At 39.0% G+C, this 18,998-nt stretch overlaps 1 protein-coding gene across 1 annotated transcript in view; it reads right to left on the reverse strand.

Annotated features, from left to right (window-relative positions):
- Window positions 1-763: 763 nt before the first annotated feature.
- The window catches only part of SLC17A9 (solute carrier family 17 member 9), a 32,144-nt gene continuing 13,909 nt past the window's right edge, over window positions 764-18,998 (reverse strand). The window contains exons 4-13 of the mRNA XM_072633332.1: window positions 15,082-15,181; window positions 10,381-10,511; window positions 9,261-9,357; window positions 8,718-8,814; window positions 6,321-6,408; window positions 4,363-4,397; window positions 3,657-3,772; window positions 2,694-2,749; window positions 2,361-2,390; window positions 764-1,053 (exon numbers count right to left, since the gene is read on the reverse strand). Coding sequence (XP_072489433.1) covers window positions 890-1,053; window positions 2,361-2,390; window positions 2,694-2,749; window positions 3,657-3,772; window positions 4,363-4,397; window positions 6,321-6,408; window positions 8,718-8,814; window positions 9,261-9,357; window positions 10,381-10,511; window positions 15,082-15,181 — 914 coding nt within the window. The 3' untranslated portion in view covers window positions 764-889. The remainder of the gene's footprint in view (window positions 1,054-2,360; window positions 2,391-2,693; window positions 2,750-3,656; window positions 3,773-4,362; window positions 4,398-6,320; window positions 6,409-8,717; window positions 8,815-9,260; window positions 9,358-10,380; window positions 10,512-15,081; window positions 15,182-18,998) is intronic.

The raw sequence follows: 18,998 nt of genomic DNA on the forward strand, positions 1-18,998 counted from the left end.
TCCTTGAACAACATTGTTTCTCTGAGCCACAGCTGGTTAGCTTTCCCTTGCAGTGGAAAAAAAACCTACACAAATCCAAAAAATTGGTATCTGGTTGGGTATAATTCAAAAGACTATGCATCCCCTATTGCAGAGGAATCCCATAGCCAGTTGCCATCTAGCTATGGCTTATCTGGAATGTCTCCTGCATTCTCAGAATGCAAAGTAAAAACACACACAGAGTTGCTGAGAGTGAGAGAGCAAGAACACGCGTATGTTGAATCCACAGGATCAAATGGGACTCAGCTGACACTTTTCTATTGACTGCATGGAACACAACTGGTCCAACTAGATCTGAACCATGCCCTGGAAGCAGTGGAAAAAGTCCCCAGGGATCCTTACCCCTGGGGATTTCACACCTGGCTTTCCAGACCTACCTATTACCCTTGGGGAAGGAGAGCTAAAGACAGTAAACTAGAAAGTTGTTGTCCAAAAAGGAAAAGGCCTTTGGGGCAGCAGGAGAAACCAGTCTCCAATGCTAATGCTCAAACTGTCTTGTGCCTGAGATTCCTCCCCCAAATTAAATGCTCCTTATAGGTCAATAGACTAGTCAAGGCCATGTCTCCCTAAAGGTATCCTGAAAGATAACTTCACCTCAGCCTGCAGAGAGCAGGCTCTTACTATGATCAGGAAAGACCTAAGGGTAGGAGCTAATGTTTGAGCAGGTCTTTGCTTCTTCCCCATTTTCCTCAAGCCCACAATGTTTTTCCTTTGCCTCTGATTTTCAGTATCAGTAGAATGAACCAAACTTTTCCCTTAGAAAACTAAGTATCTTCCCCCCATGAACAATCAAATGGGAACACAAGTCTTTGTTGGCCGAGTGCTCAGTTTTCAGCATGAGGCTGGGGAGTTAAAGGTCTTCATAAGCAGAGCTGAAATCCACCCTCTGGGCTTCTCCAAATACCAGGAACATGCAGAGTCCTAGATTACTAATAACAGCCACAAGATTGAAAACTGAAGTCCAGGAGCCAGTAGCTTCAATCAGATATCCTCCCAGGCATACCCCAATAACACCTGAATCCAGGAGAAAAAGAAGAAAGAATTCACAATAAAATTACTCACATCATCCTGGATCAAGTATATATGAGGTTAAGAGTGGGATGTGGAACCAGGGATGCTTTGGGGAAATCTCAAGTGGTCCTCTCAAGGGTTTGAGACATGTTCCAAACAACTGTAACTTCTTAAATCTTATATCCAGATCTGATCACCATGATTTAGGGGGTATATCATCAAGCAAATCTAAGAGAAGATGACTGGGATGTAGAGGCCTCTGGAAATTAGGTCATGTGAGAAAAATCTTAAGGACATAGGGATGCTGAGTTTGGCAAATTGAAGACTGGGGGAGGCAAGGCAGGACAGCTGTCTTCAAATATTAAAAAGACTATCACGTGCAAAAAAAGACTATGTTCTGTATGCTCTTCTAGAAAGGAGTACTAAATCAATGGATAGAAATTACAAGATAGATATGTAAGGAAAACTTTTCTATGAACTAAAGCTATTACCTGCTTTATAAATAACAAAGCATTCAAGCAGTAACTGGATTGACCCCAGTGAGGGACTGCAGAGAAAACCTTTGGTCTGAATGGGAAGTCAAATGAGATAACCTCTCAGATCCTTTCCAACCAAGGATGTGCTAGAGCCAGCTAAAATAATTCATAAGAACCCACTGGTCATTTCAGTTTAATCATTCACACCTCAAAAATCAGCAAAGCTACAAATCAGGACTTAATGTATTGATTTGTTGATAGTTTGGACTTAAAAAAATGATGGAGAAAATTTTAATAATGCATATTAAATTTTAAAATGTGCCCCAGGTACCTTTCTTCTCCCTAGAGAACTGACTCTTAAACAATAACCAGCATACCCCTGCTTCTAACTGAAATTGTAAGATAATAACACCATTATAAGAATATTATCTATGGCTCTCTCAATTTTGCTAAAACAAATGTCTATTTTTAGCTGATAAACAACCTTTCAGGGTAACAAGTCCCATGTGCTTATTGCCTGCCCCAACATTTAGCTAAACACATAATTTAAGTCTATGTCTGGCCCTTGGTCTGTAGGACAAACAGTCCCTGCTTCATAAGGCTTTCTGGGGTCCTCCAGAGGTCACCTTGTACAGGAAAGCAGTAACCTTAACCATATAAATGAAACAAAATGGACTATGTCCACTCTGAGGATAAGGTCTCCAGACTGATTTTCCAGGTAGCTTTAGTTCTGGAAGGTACATTCACTTTCAGCATAATTTTCATCAGTAAATTAGGAAGGTCTGAACACTGATTGAGCTCAGGATCTAGTTCTCTGAGCTGTGTGCTACTTACCTGCCAAGGCTCCAGCTGTGTTTGCTACACCTAGGAACAAGACAGAAAGAAAAGAAAAGTGATGGCAAACCTTCCTTCTGATAGTTATGGAAGTGTAGCCTATGTTGACAACCTCCATATTTGTTTTTCCCTAGGGGGATATAGCAGCAGAGGGCTTGAGTCCTTATATACTGCCCAGTGGCCTTGCCTTCTAGAGACAGGCAGGGAAACAACATGGGAAAGGCCTCCTAGCCAAGGAATGATTGATTATAAGGCTGGCTCCTCTGGGATGAATTCCTCCCCAGGGGTGGGGGAAACAACCTTCTCTATGCAGAGTCAAAAATGCATCCTCACCAAATAAAAAGCCAGCACAGGATGGGGCCAGGTCTTGAATGTTAACTGAAATTCCACTATTGTAAAACAGAAAAGAAAATGAAGGTGAGTTCTGGCAGAAAATTGGAACAGTGCATTCAGCAGGTGACATCCCTTCACTTGGCTAAACTTTCCAGGAATGATAAGGAGGAAAAAAATCAAAGGAAAGAGTGATATAAATCCAGTGAAGGAAAAATAACCAAAACCACCTAAAAGAGCAACCCCAGCAATCATTATAGCCTTAAATCTATTAGCAAGGCCCCCAGTTAGGTACATGTAGACCCTAAACTCTAGGGTAGCCTTTGAATTAATCAGCTTTGTGATCTTGGGCAACCCATTGTATTTGTTGGTGCCTCAGTTTTCTCATCTACAAAATGGGCACAGTAGCTCTCAGTATAGCAGTGTAAAATTATGAGTGGAAATGACAGGAAAAGTAAATAGCAAATCATGCAAATGCCAATTGTAATGTTCACATTGCAATACAGTAGTCATTCACTTAAAAAGCAATGCTAAGTGGTTCATTCAAAAGAAATTATCTGAGTTTACCATGTGAACTAAATATTGTTACTATGGAAGAAGGGAAAGAGAAAAAAGAAAGAGGGAAGTTGTGGGGAGACAGATGTCAGGTGATCATACATTAAATTATCTTTAAAAGATGCAATTTAACCAGAATACATGGAGCATAGATATAAAAATCAAACCAGACTCATGGGCAGTTTTCCTTTTCAAAACCCTTATTTCAGTATTCATAATCTGCTCAGTGCTCACAACACCCAGAGATGCATGGATAACTTTAGAATTCATCTGCAAAGTGAAATCCACGGGTTGAGCACCAATCTGTTGGGTATCTACTATGCACTGATCCCTGTTCTGGATGATGAGGGTGAACGTGAAGGTGGCCCAGAATAGATGATAATCCAATAGGTAGAGAGAGAGGCCCCTTACCTGTGGTTAAAAGTCTGGAGTCCAATCGAAGCTGATGCAAATATAATAGATTTACAAAAGCTCCTTGTGTGGCCCAGAAACAAGGCAAACACGCTGGACAGACCCAACCCCATCACCTGTTAGAGAAACAGAAAAGTCACTAGCACTGACTCATAGAATCAACTTCAGAATAGGAAAAAACTCCCCATCTTGGGCAAGAGAAGCAGGAATAGGTCATCCTTAATTCTCTGAAACAACCTTCATGAATAAAGCCAAAATTTCCCTGAATAGTAGCATTGCTCTCCTCTCAACTAACTTCTACATTTGGCAGTGGCTGGCACCTCAGTGGACAGTTCCAGCTGCTGATCGCAGATGAGGAAGGAGGTAAATGAGCTCTCTAGTTTGGTCACGAGGAAATTAAGTAGGAATTGCTCCCACTTTATAAGTAAACCGATTTACAGAGAAAAGATTGCCCAACAAGTCAGAATAGAAAGAAAGCCTTGAATAGTTGAAGCCTCATGTGTTAACCTATCTACCACACTTTATACAGAACTATAGGTGAACAAGACATTGTCTAACTTATGCTAGATGTGTCACATGTCTCACAATGTCACATTAAGAAGACAAGCAATATTAGGAGTATGGATCCAAATATCAGGGAAATTTCCTGGGCCATAAGAAGCTAGACACAGAGGATCTGAGATAAAAGTCAAACTTGATTTCATACCTGCATCAATTTGCGCACAGTGATGGTTCTATAGCCTAAAATAGGGAAAATGAGACTGTTACTCCATACTACATACTACTAAGAATCTTTGATTAAAGAAAAAAACCCAAAAAGGTATATCAGTGATCAATCTGCTCCTGACCTCTCTGAGGCTCAAGAGTAGTCTGCTAGGAAATCATAATGCTGGCTGCTCAAGAAAAGAAATTTTTGTGTCCATATTGGTTTACATCTCTCCAGAAGAAGGTAAACTCCTTGGGGAGCAAGTTTATCTTTTATCTTTTGTATCCCTATATCCTATCATAATGCCTAGAACATAACAGGAACTTAGTAAATGCTTTTTTCATTCATTCATTGCCAAATTGAATTGAGTTACGTAAGTATATTCATGGATGTACATAAACACATGCACTTATAAATATAGATGTGTATGTGTGTTCAAGTTAATATATCTCCAAATGCTTATATGCATGAATTAAATATTTGGTATGTACAGAGGGTCATAGGGATACGTGTGTATGTGTCCCTCTGTTCTTACCTCTGAACATACAACTATTCACCATCATCTGGAAGTACCAGGATAACATGGTTCAGTATGACATGGATTTAGATTAAATGAGATGAGAGACTTGAAAGTACTTGGAAAAATTCCAATGTACAGTATTATTTTCATATGCCACAGGTCAAACCATAACAACTGATCAATACGCAGATGTAATAGGGTCAACCCACAAGGATTAGTGAAGTCCTTTAATCCAGAGTTAGAAGAATTTACAATCTGTGGGGTTTTTCTCTTTGTTTTCTTCAGTCTATCAAACTCTTCATGACCTCATTTCGGTTTTCTTGGCAAAGACACTGGAGTAATTTGCCATTTCCTTCTCCAGGTCATTTGAAAGATGAGCAAGTTGAGGCAAAATTAATATTAGGGTGTGATTCGTCACTTGCCCTGGGTCAGACAGCTAGTAAGTATTTGAGGTCATATTTGATCTCAGGCCTTCCTGACTCCAGGCTCAGAACTCTATCCCCTGTGCCACCTAGGTGCTAAGTTACAACAACACCAACGTATTCCTTTAAAAAAATTCAGCTAGGAGAATCACAACCTTACATCCATACAGTTTTCCTGCCTCTCATGTTTTTAATGGCCTAGTCTAACCCTTTCATTTTACAGAAGAAACTGAGGTCAAGAGAAGGTAAGGGACTCAGTCAAATCTTAAGCAACTAGTACTTAGTGGCTGGGCTTGGACTAGAATCAAGGCTTCCTTATATTTAATCAAGTACTCTTCCTGCTTCTCCATCCTCCTCTTGTCTTCAATATTTGTGGGAGCGCATAAAGGTGAGGTGAAAACCACTACCATTTGGTTCTGGCACCTTGACTAGGGAGGAACACTCTGTGATTCAATCCATAGCTCTCTTTTTTTCTATTAGAGCTAAATGGAATGATTTCCACCCTTGCTTTACAAAGGAAAAGCTTTTGCTTGTCTTCTCAATGGGTAGGTGAGGAATAGAAAGAAGGAGAAAATTCACAACTCAAAATTTTTGAAAAATGAATGTCAAAAATAAAGCAATAATAAGTGTTTTAAGCCCAAATAGTATATAATGGTTTTGTATGATATATAATATTCTCCTTATGGTCTTCTTTGTATAGGAAAATGTTCTTGCTTATTAAAAAAAAAAAGAAAAGAAAAGAAAAGCCTGCACTCCAGGCAGTATCTCCAGAAACCACCAGACAATTCTGTCCCTTTCTTGCTGATGCGGGTACAGCATATCAAGCAAAAAGGGATGCAGTGCCATTCTCTGCTGTTCACCCAACAACTTTTCCTCAGTCCCAGCCTCTAGCTCTCTCTACACATTTTGGGGGGGAATGTTGGGGCAGATAATAGGGGATACAAAGAGGGGCTCTATCTCAGGAACTGGGGACCAAGCTAGCAGGAAGCAGGAGGGGGCAAGCAGACAGTTCTTACCCTGGCTGATGAGGTGATCCGAAAGAAACCCACTAAACACACTGGTAGGGATTGCAATCAGCCAGGGGACAACATTGAACACCCAGCCCTGAAAAAGATAATATCCCCAGAGGGAAGATTAAGAAACCTTCTGGAAGCCAGCCAGGTCCTTTCCCAGGAAGTCAGGCTACTGGATCAAGGATTCAGGGGCTTAGGCCACATGCCTCTGCTACTGACTCCTTGGGAACATCCTCTGCTCTTCTGAGTATTTTTTCCTACAAAAACATAAGCAGCCTGGGCATAAAATTGCAAGTTACAACAATAATGCTAATGTTGGGTCACCAAGGCATTACCACAATGGTATAAAAATACAGAAGAAGGCTGGTATTTAAAGGGGGGAAGGGTTAGCAGGGGGATTATTTCATCAGCACAGAGATTTAAGGAAAGGATCCATATCAGAATCTATATGAAAAGCTAGTCCAATAAAACTATGTTATTGGTGGTCACACGCAAGAAAACAGAGAGCTAGGTAATACCCTGGAGCAGCATATTAATGCAGTTAGAAATGTGGAGGGTGGGAGGTAGGCACTTTCCTTATATTTGTGTCAGTGTACTTTGATGATTAATCAGACCTTTGGGGAAGATGGTGAGGACAAAAGGGAGGTGTGTGTGTGTGTGTGTGTGTGTGTGTGTGTGTGTGTGTGTGTGTGTGTGTGTGTGTGTATGTGCTCTTATGGGTGATTTGTTGTCAAAAGCCATGCTTATTTTAACACCCTGGAAGTTGGGGACCACAGAGAAAAATCTGGCTTAAGTTCAGTAGAAATGTTATGACATATAGAAAAGACTGAGATCCCTTCCCTCCCTTTCAGGGTACTGCCTGGTCAGGTCTATCACCATGGGATAATACTCAGACATACAAACTGTGTCCATCATTATCTGTGAGCCCAGTGGAAGAAATTTTGATAGCAAATGTTCAACAATGAAATTCCCAAGTAGTTGCTACAAGAGTATTTAATATCTGTTCTGAGAGCTAACATATCCTTGGACCTCACATTCCAAAATGGTGACATTGATGGTGGCTGAGAGGGTATTCACGTAGCTATAATAAGAAAAGCAGCAATGGTTATAGCAGGCTTAGATACAATATACAATGTTAGCTAAAGAAAAGGACTACTGGGATAAGGACTAGACCTGTGATTTCATTTGTATAGGGAACTTCCAGGGGAGAAAATTCCCTCTAACAATGCAGCTTGGCACCTTCTCTGAAACGTATAGTTTTAGAGCATTGACTGGAGCTTCAGAGAAGCCAAAATATTTTTGGAAGCACCTTTTGTGGTGGCAGAAACATGTGAACAAAATAGATGGGGAGCTAGCCATACAGATTGTGACAATTGGACGTAATGGAATATTACTACACTACTATAAAAAACAATAAGCATGATGAACAATGAGGAGAAAAATGAAAATATTTACATGAACTTATTTGATATGAAGCAAGACCAAGAAAACAATACAAACGACTACAGGAACATAAATGAAAAAAAAACACCACAAAACACCTGAAAGTGAATGTTGTAAAATCATAAAGAACAAGCCTGTCCTCAAAGAAGATACATGATATGACAACGCTCCACTGATTTGCAAAAGTGTGGGATCCATGGGTGGGTGTGAATGTTGCATTTGATGTCAGACTTTTATAATGTGTTGATCAGTTTTATTGGGGCAGGACAACTTCTCTTCTTCCTCTTTTTCTTTTTTAAAAAAACTATTTGTCAAAGGGAATGGCTCTCTGAGAAAGATATAGAGGAAAAATCCAGTTGATTATAAAAACAAAAAATAAAAGCAAATTCTATTTTACAAAAGAAGAGATATGAGAAGAAACCACTCCCCACTCCTTTGCAGAGATATGGGGAGCCATGGGTGTGACATGTGATGTCAGACTTTGTTGCTGTGATCAGTTTTGATAAATTATTTTTCTCTTTTTCTTATTCAAAAAAATATTTATTTTCAGGCTGGCTCAACAGGAAGTGAAGAGAAAGCTAGGCAATATAAAAAATAAGAGAGAGTAAATAAAAATCAATTTCTTAAGAAATGATGTTGGGAGCACTGAGAGGTTACATGATTTGCCTAGGGTTACACAACAAAAATGGATCACAGGCAGTTTTCTGGGATTCTGTAACCGTTACACCATCCTATCTCAATATAAGGTAAACAAAGCACACATCGTAAAGTGTAAAAATAGACTGTTGGCCAAATATAACTATTAATCTCCATGATGCCAGAACCAAAAGCAATTCCTCCTAAGACAAGCATTTTTAACATGTCTGTGTGTATTACAACTTCAATTGACTCCTCTCCCACCAAATGACAACTTTTACCCCTTAATCTTATCACCCCTTAAAGAACAGATCAACTTACCTTAGAGTTGGGATAAGTTTCCTTAAAGAAGGTTGGCAGCCAGGACAGTAGAATGAAAAATGAACTAGCAGAAGAGAGTTGAGCGAATATGACTGCCCTGTAAGAGAAGAAACAGAAAGGGAATTGATAGGTCCAGAGGGCTCTGGAGGGAAAAAAAAGTTAATCTAACTATACACCAAACAAGCTGGTGGGTCCATTAAGTGGCCAAAGAAAAGAGGCAGTAGTAGTGTGTTGGAGTTTGCCTGAAGTCACAGCCCACAAAGTTTCTGAAATATGTATCCTTTGTAGGTAAATATGAAATTACTATCACTAGGACCTGAACTTTGAGTTATTTCTTCAATAGCAGACATTTGCCCTCAGTCATGTATATATACTCTGAACTGTTTCCCTTTTACCTAGTAGCACACCTTTTCGAGGTGGTACATTCAGGCCAGAGACAGTCTGTAGCTTTGGTGCATAGTAACTGGCTCTCTAATGAACTAAATCCACAACCCCAGCCCCCTTACCATCATAGTTTAACCAACCATACAAATATTTACTCACCACACAGGAGGTCTCCTAAATAACTGTCTCCAGGGAACTTTTTTCTGCTTGGAAATGGAAAAGCCTTTTGCCAAAATTCCCAAGGATTTTACAAGTTCTGGAGGAAAGAAACACTTAAAAGTAAATCTTCATTCAGTACCATTAAATATACCATGTTCGCTTGGAATTAATGGAGGTCATTTCCAATGAGTATATTTATCGTATGTAATTGTGTAATCTCCAAAGCACAGGAATAAGTCAATTTACACAGGATATCTGTGAACACTGCACATTTAGTGGAAATGAATGATCTTATTCACTTATTCAGGATATATTTGCTGAGAACCTATTAAGGAACAGTAAACAGTTCTTCATTGAATTCATATTTGTGCCTAACTCCAGACCAACCGCAAGAAAAAAAATTGAGAAAAGTGAAACCAGCTACTTTATTAATAAATATCTTCCCCCAGGACCATGGAGACTAGAGCCGGTCCTTGATTTCTAATCCTTAACTAACCTTTTCACAGCAAATGCAATCTGATTTGGTTGAGATCCCCTAGAAATATTTATTTTGTCCAAAATCTTATAAGTAAACTTTCTGTTCTAGATTTGGTAAATTTACAGGACAAGAGCCAAAGACATGATTCAATTTATGTAGGAAACTTCCTCTGGAGCCTTTTCTCCAACTTAGAATGTTAGAGAGTTACTCCTAGCACTAAGCAGTGAAGTGGCTGACTCAGGACTACACAACCAGGATGTGTCAGAAGCAGAACTTAAACACAGCTCTTCCTGGCCCTGAGGACTTAAGCCTACATCTCTTGGGCTTCAAAGCCAAATCTTTCAGTTACGAAAACTCAACTAAAGTTGACTTTGCTGAGAGCTCCAAAAAAGATTCTTTTGTAAGACAAGGTGAAGTGTTTGACCCCAAATGAAAGTTATCTTGTTGAAAAGCCAAAGCACACTCGCCAACAACCTCTCTTAGGAGTTCTTCCCACACAAGGAAGGCACCATGTGTTGCTTCAATCCGTTTCCCTTAAGATCATTACCAACCCTGATGGGAAGACAGTAGGTGGTTCTCAAGGAACCATGCTAAAAGACAGCATCAGACCAGTTTCTGGGGAAGAGTCATTTTGGGACTTACCTTCTTCCCTCAGCAAGTATCTGTACATAAAATAGACCCAAATCAGAGTGAGCACCCCAGAGAAGTAGAAGACACTCTGCCAGCCATACCAGTCCAAGAGGAGAGAGCCAGCTCCTCCAATCACCAGGGTCCTAAAACAAGAAAAGGAAAAGAGATGGTTATAAAAGTCACTAAACTATTCATACCTACTGACCAATAATTCTGTTACTGGAGACATACCCCTATGAGGACAAAGACAGGGGGAAAAACTCATGATATAGATCAAAAAGCACAGAGGAACTTATTATGGTTGCAAAAAAATAATACCCTACAAACAAAGCAGGTAGCCATGGACTGTGGAATGGCTGACTAAATTGAAGTATAGGGAGATAATGGAATATTATCACACTTATGAAACATGATGATTATGAGGAATTCAGAGAAACATGGAAAGATCCGGAGGACTTGACTAGAGTCAGAAGGACAATATATGCATTGACTAAAATAACATAGTGGGTAGCTAGGTGGCACAAAGTGACAGAGCAACAAGCCTGGAGTCAGAAAGACCTGAATTCAAATCTAGCCTCAGACACTAGCTATGGGATTCTGAGCAAGTCACTTAACCCTGTTTGCCTCAGTTTCCTCATTTGTCAAATGAGCTAGAGAAAGAAATGGCAAACCACTCCAATCTCTTGCCAAGAAACCCCCAAATGAGGTTTTCAGTCAATCATGACTGAAATTGAACAAAAAATAACATGAAACATAAAAGAAATTGAACTTTAATCAAATTTCATGACCAACATTAAAGGGAACAGATGACAAAATACTCTTCCCTCTTCCCACTGGAAAAGTGGTGGACTATAGGGGCTGAATGCTGGATAACTCAACTTAAGACTATCACATTTTACTGACTAGTTTTACTTTACTTTTTACAAGAAGATATTATGTAAGGAAAGCATGGTATACAAGAAAATGACTGTGACATAAAAGAAAATAATAAAACAAAGGGCATCAATAAAACTCTTCTTAATAAAATAAACAGGCTGCCATTAAGTTTGACTTCCCAGTCAAAGTTAGTGGGATGTTTGAATTTTCATTGTATTTCTATTCTCTATGTTCTCCTGAGGTCAATGTTAAAAGAAATGATCAAAATTATATTTCTTACCTAAAGTCTCCTCAACTTTATCACCCCAATAAAGTTTTACATAGTTCCTTCAGTGACAAACAGGACACAGACATTCAGGGCATTTCAGAAATTTTTGCTAGATTTAAAATTTAAAATAATAGATCACAACATTCAAAACTAGAAGCTCTGAAGGATTATCCAGTCCAAACTTATCATTCTATAGATAAAGAAACTGAACCCCAGACTGGTGAAGTGCCTTACACAAGGTCACAGACTTAGTAGATCGCAGAACCAGCATTCAGACTCAGATTCTGTGACTCTGCTTCTCTGCTCCTCTGCTATATCAAGGGGCCTGGACCAAGGGTAAAGGAAGCAGTTAGCTCAAAAGGTAATGGTCTGATCTGCGCCCAGCATCATCTATACCTCTCAGAAAACTGTAAAGTCTACACTGAAGGCTTGGAGTTGAAAACTGGTTTTCAAATCTTGTTTTAAAAAAAAGGCAGGGGGAGGGCGGAATTTCAGATCTGATACCTTGGATGAGAATCAAAATCTCAAAAAGTTTTGTCAGACTAAAATATTGTGCCAAATAAAAAGTGCTCCTCACAGGTTCAAAAAATTGAGTTTGTAAGTATAAGATGGTAGAGGCATATAGACATTCGTTTGTGTCATCAAACATTTATTACATTTTTACTACGTGTGCGGTGCCGTGCTAAGTGACAAAGATATGTAGGATGGCAAAAGGACTATCCCTGCTTCAAGAAGCTCACATTCTAACGGGGGAAACAACAAGCAGACAACTCCATACATATGAGACATACACAGTGTATATGAGAATAAATCATCTCAGAGGGAAAAGCTCTAACGTTAAGGGGATACAGGAAAAGCTTCTTGTAGAAGGTAGAATTTTGGCAAAGACTTGAACAGAGCCAGGAGGTAATAATGAGGAGGGAGAGTATTCTAGGCATAAGAGATAGCTGGTAAAAATGCATGGAGTCAGAAAATGGAGAATGTCTTATGGAATAAAACACTAAGAAGACCAACGTACTGGATCAGAGAGTATTTGGAGAAGAGTCAACTCCAAGGAGACTGGAAAGGTAGAAAGAGGCCAGGTTATGTAAGAAAGTACAGAAAGGGAGATGTTTAAGATTTGTGAGAGAATGGGGATAATGAGGGAGGAAGGCGGAGAATATATATAATACATATATATATATATTTCTTGAGAAAATGAGATGTAATAGGATTAAGGGTGCATGAAAAAGGGATTGCCTTGGCAAGGAAAAGACTTAACTAACTCTTCATGTGAGACAGGGATGAGGGAAGAGATAATATGTAAAGACATCTAAGTGCCATGAGATGAGGAAGCAGGGAGAAGAGGAAGCTTTTGGTGAATTGCCTTAATATTTTTCAGTGATCTATAAGCAAGGTCCTCAGTTGAGAGGGCAGAAAGAGGGAGATGCCATAGAAAGCTTAAGAACAGAATGAAAAGGTCTGGAATGACTGTTGGGATGAGTGGGATAGTGATCCCACTAGCAGACATAAAAGCATTACCCTCCTGCAGTGAGGACCCAGCTGAGATTATGTAATATAAATTTATATTGGACATAATCAGCTCAGTTTGTCATTTTCTCTAGCTCCACTCAGAAGCACATGAATGGAGCCAAAGGAAGAAGGTGAGAGCAATCCAAGGTTGAGGTTTTGCAAGGCATGACTGGCAACAGAACAAGGAATAAGGAAGGGCTGATGCCTGGGGTGCATCTGAGGAGCAGGAGGAGTAGAGAGGAAGGTGAAGGCAAAAAATAAGGATATGAGAAAAAGGGAAAAAAGGAATATTGGAATTCACAAATATGGAAATAAAAAATCTAAAGCTTTTAGTGGAATGCAAACTCAATATGCATCAAGAGTATGATATGCAAGCCAAAGAAGCTGATGCACTCTTAAGTTGCATTAAGAAAGACAGAGCTTTCAGGAATAAAAGAAGGTGACAGTGCAGCTCTCCTCTGTCCCTGTTTGACCATATTTTGAGTATTGTGCTCAGATGGGGGTTGGGAGGTGGGACATGACACTGATAAACTGAAGAATGTCCAAAGGTTAGGTGTCACTGTCCCTTCAGTAAGTGTCCTAGGAGGATGGTTGGAAGGAATTCTGAATGTTTTGTGTGAAGAAGAGAAGACAGAGAGGATATGATCTCTTTCTGCAGGTACATAAAGGTCTAGCATGTGAAAGAGAGGTTCACTTGTTCTGTGTTCTGCCAGAGGGCAGAACTAGGAGCATTGGATAGAAGTTGCAAAGAAGCAAATTTGATATAAGAAAAAATTTCTAATCATTAGAGCCATCCTAAAGTGGAATTGGGCTGCCACAGGAGGTAGTGGAAGTCCTCAAAGACTACAAGACCAATCATCAGGTATTTGGGGGAGGGAATTCTTTGTTGAATGTAGGTTGGACTAAATGTCAGGTGAGTTCCCTTTCCTACTGTCAAGTTCTGTAAAACCTAGATTTTAAAATGTTGAATCTGGAAAGCATCTCAGCATCCAAACTCATAGATAGATGAGGAAACTCAAACCCACAAAGAAAAAGTTACTTGTTCAAGGTGAATGAATCACAGAACTCATAGGAGAACTCATGACCCCAACTCCCAAGCCAGTGCTCAATCTACTGGGCCACCTTGGTTCTGTCTCAGGTTCTAATGCAAACACAAGAAAAATCTCAAGTTAAAAGAAAAATTTTGAAGTTCAACCAATATCAAATACTACAAAATTTTAACATAGCAAAAAACCCTGTAGTTTTCCTGTAACACATTCCTTCTGTTTCTTCAGAACAAAGTATCCTAAGAAGCAAAAGGGATGCTAAGATGACTTCCCCTCCCCCAAACAACCTGTCTTTCTCCATCTGCCTCCACACATGGTTAATGGCTGGGGGGGGGGGGGGGGGGGGGAGGGTGTCTGTTTGTGCTTAAAAGAGGCAGAGGACATTATACAGTCAAACAAATTGAACTCTAACTAGAAACCACCATGTGAAGCCTGTGTTTCTGTCTATCTTCCATGCCCTTTGGTCCTGCTACCTCGTCTGTGCCACAGCACCTGCTGTCCAAAATTGCATAAGGACAACTACAGAGGGAATTTGAAAAGAAGAAAGGGAGCAGGGAATGACCTACTTCATCTCCCTTAGCACAGATGAAAAAGAGACAGATGAAGCAACAGTCCCCCCTCCACACCATTTGCCAACCAAAACACCCCCAAACCCTCTTGACACCAAGAGAGGGAAATGTGCATAAAGGAACAGTATTTCAAAGAGCATGAATAGTTTGAGGAATGAGTCTCTGTTTGTCTCCTGGAGCAACAGCCTCAGGCTTCCACATCTAGAAATGACGCCCTCCAGGATGCCTGTCATCCAGAGATCCAGATGTGCCCTGTGTTGATGTCCTTTTCTGCCACAAACAGTTCCTGGTATTTCTTCCCACGTGTCATTCTGGGGAGGCTGAACCGTTTGTAGCTCAAATTCCACAGCAGCTCACTTGGCTTGAGGAACATGACATGACTGCATGACCTCATCCATCTTTTTTTCCCCCAGTATCTCATTACTGAGCAAGCAGAACCTACCCAAACTGGGACCCTGCACCCACGGTGCTATAGGTGAATGCTCGCTCGTTCTCTCGGATTTTCTGAGACAACAGGCTCGTCAAGGCAGGGAAATAAACCCCTGGAACAAAAAAGAGAGAATAATCAGACCGAAGGGAAAGGCTACTGGTTTCCCAAATCCTGCATTCTTTCACTCACTCATTCAGCAAACATACATATTCATTTGATGTGGCTAGATGATTTGTCCGGGAGGGTATCGGGGTGGGTTTAACCAGCTCCCTGCTTTGGTTATAGTTAAAATCATCACCATCACCACCACCACAGAAATTTACCTAACACATATATTGTTTCCCTCACAAAAAACCTGTACAGTAAGTATTACGTGTGCTATTATGCCAATTTTACAGATGAGGAAACTGAGTCTCAGAGTAGTTAAAAGACTTGACAATGGCCACAAAGCCAGCAAGTAATAGAAGATTCCAGCCAAGGTCTTTTTTTATTTTCTCTCCTGAGAAAAATAGGAAAAATTCATGAAGATCAAAGGACTGTCCAGCAACTGGAAACACAGAATTTTTAACCTTTAAGGTACTGTGGCCTTCAAGTGACTGCAAAGTTATCAAGAATGTCACAGAAGGACTCAGAAAGACCGTGTGAAGACTATGAATAAATACCTGCTCTGCCTCCCTCTCAAAGCTGTTGTGAGACACAAAACAATATAGGGACAGTTCTCTATATCCTACAAAATGTTATACATGTTAGAGACTGTCACCTCTAGTCACCAGAATTTTTGATAATAATAATTCCTTATAGGAGGTGGAGCCAAGATGGAAAAGTAAAAGCAGGAATTCACCTGAGCTCCTTTAAATTCTCCTCCAAACATTAAAATAAAACCTCAAAACAAATTCTGGAGTTGCAAAAAAGAACAGAGTGAAACAATTTTCAAGCCAAACACAATTTAGAAGATTGGCAGGAAAGGTCTATCTCACTGGGTGAGAGTAAAGTACAGTCCAGCCAAGGCTGCACCCAGCAAGCCAGCGACAGACCTTGGCAGTGTGTATATGCTGGCTTCCCAAGTTTTCAGCCCACAGACTGTAAGGGGGTTAGATAACTGATCAAAAGGAGATTATAAGGGACCTTCTGCAGGCATTAGGAGCAGGACTCTGCTGCATTGCCCATATATAGTTCCAAATCACAATTCCTGGACAAGGAAAAGCATGAGCAGGAGTGGGAACCCTGGTCATAGTTCCAGGGCAGAAGAGATGGTCACTCACAGACTAGAGTACAGGCTAAGAAAGTAGTGACCACACCTCTCCATAGATCATACCACCTTGGAAGAACTGAAAACTTACAGACCTCTAGAACTAGCTCTGAAAACAACTTAGGACAGTGGTCCCTCCACCCAGGTAGCAAAGGTCAACTTTACCATAAAGTTAAAGTAAAAAAATGGGTTGGAAAAAATGAGCAAACAACAACAACAAAAAATTTGACCATAGAAACTCACTATGGAAACAGGGAAGATCAAAACACAAACTAAGAAGACAAGAAAATCAAAGCAGCTACATGCCAAGCTTTGAAGAAAAAAAATGTGAATTGGTTTCAAGCCCAAAAAGAATTCCTAGAAGATTTCAAAAAGGATCTTTAAAATTAAATAAGAGAGTTAGAGGGAAAAAACAGGGAAATAAATGAGAGTGATATAAAACAAACATTAAAAAAAATTAACAGCTTAGTAAAGGAGTTACACATATCAAATAATTATTATTGTTATTATTATGAAAATAACACTTCAAAAAACAAAATAGGCCAAATGGGAAAAGTATAAAAATTCACTGAAGAAAAGAACTTCTTAAAAACTCATACTGGGCAAATAGAAAAAGAAGAACAGCTCACTGAAGAAAATAATTCCTTAAAAATTAGAATTGGGCAAGTGGCAACTAAAGACTCCATGAGACATCAAGAAACAATTTTTAGAAATTCAAAGAATGAAAAAATAGAAGAAAATGTAAAATATCCAAAAATAAAATAAAATTAAGGGGGAGAAAGAGGGATGCGATAGAAGAAAGAGGAAGGAAGAGGTAGAATACGGAAAGAGAAATGAGAGTGATACAAGAAAATCATGAAAAGCAAGTCAACACCTTGCTAAAGGAGATCCAAAAAAATGCTGAAGAAAATAACACCTTTAAAAATAGACTAATCCAAATGGCAAAAGAGATCCAAAAAGTCAATGAGAAGAAAAATACTTTAAAAAGCAGAACTAGTTAAATGGAAAAGGAGGTTCAAAAAAAGCATATATTGGGAGGAGAAAGGGAGAAATGGAATAGGGCAAATTATCTCTCATAAAAGAGGCAAGAAAAAGTTTTTCAATGGAGGGGAAAAGGGGGAAGGTGAGAAAGAAAAGGTGAAGCTTACTCTCATCACATTTGGTTTAAGGAAGGAATAATATGCTCACTCAATTTGGTATGAAAATCTATCTTACTCTACAGGAAAGTAGAGGAGAAAGGGATAAGTGCGGTATGGGGGAGATGATAGAAGAGAGGGCAAATGGGAGGAGGGAGTAATTAGAAGTAAACGCTTTTGGGGAGGAACAAGGTCAAAAGAGAGAACAGAATAAATGGAGGGCAGGATAGGATGGAGGGAAATATAGTTAGTCTTATACAACATGGCTATTATGGAAGTCTTTAGCAGAACTACACATGTATAGCCCGTATTGAATTGCTTGCCTTCTCAGTGGGGATAGGTGGAGAGGGAGGAAGGGAGAGAAGTTGGAACTCAAAGTTTTAGGAAAGAATGTCGAGAATTGTTTTTGCATGCAACTGAGAAATAAGAAATACAGGTAATGGGGTATAGAAATCAGTCTTGCCCTACAAGAAAGGAGAGAAGATGGGGATGAGGGAAGGGAGGGGTGTGATAAAAGGGAGGGTAGATTGAGGTAAGGGTACTCAGAATGCACAGTGTGTTGGGGTGGGGGGAAGGGAGAGATGGGGAGAAAATTGAAACTCTAAATCATGGGGAAATGAATGTTGAAAACTAAAATTAAATAAAATAAAGTGTTCCTTTCAAAAAAACCTCACATCCAAATGCAGAAGAGCAGAAATATTAAATGCATCTTTTTCACATCATAATTCAATAAAAATTATGTTTAATGAAGAGCCATGGAAATATAGAATAAAAATTAATTGTAAACTAATCTAATCCTAAAGAATGAGTGGACCAAAGAACAAATCATAAAAACAACAATTTCATTAAAGAGAACAACAATAAGGAGGCAATATAACAAAGCAGTACTTAAGGGAAAGTTTCTATCTATAAAGTCTTATATCAACAAAACAGAGAAAGAGCAGATCACTGAATTGGGCATGCAAGTAAAAAAAAAACTAGAAAAAGCACAAATTAAAATCCCCAATTAAACACTAAATTGAAAATCCTGAAAATCTAAATCTAATCTAAATTAGTAAAATTTAAAATAAGGAAATCATGAACTAATAAATAAAACTAGGAGTTGGTTGTATGAAAAAACAATAAAAAAAACCATTGACTAATTTGATTTAAAAGAAAGAAGAAAAACAAATTACCAGTATTAAAAATGAAAAGGTAAATTTATCACCAATGAAGATGAAATTAAAGTAATTAAGAGTTATTTTATCCAATTATATGCCAATAAATCTAATAATCTAAGTGAAATGGATGAATATTTACAAAAATATAAACTGCTCATATTAATAGAAGAGAGAAAAGAATATTTAAATAATTGAAGTTGAAATTTAACAAGTGATCAGTGAGCTCCCTAAAAAAAATTTTCAGAACCAGATGAACTATAAGTCACTTCTACCAAACATTTAACGAACAATTAGTTCCAATATTATATAAACTATCTGAAAAGTAGGTAAAGAAGGAGTCTTACAAAATCCCTTTCCTGACACAGATATTACACTGATACCTAA

Source organism: Notamacropus eugenii, chromosome 1 (assembly GCF_028372415.1).
Source record: "Notamacropus eugenii isolate mMacEug1 chromosome 1, mMacEug1.pri_v2, whole genome shotgun sequence".
NCBI lineage: Eukaryota > Metazoa > Chordata > Mammalia > Diprotodontia > Macropodidae > Notamacropus > Notamacropus eugenii.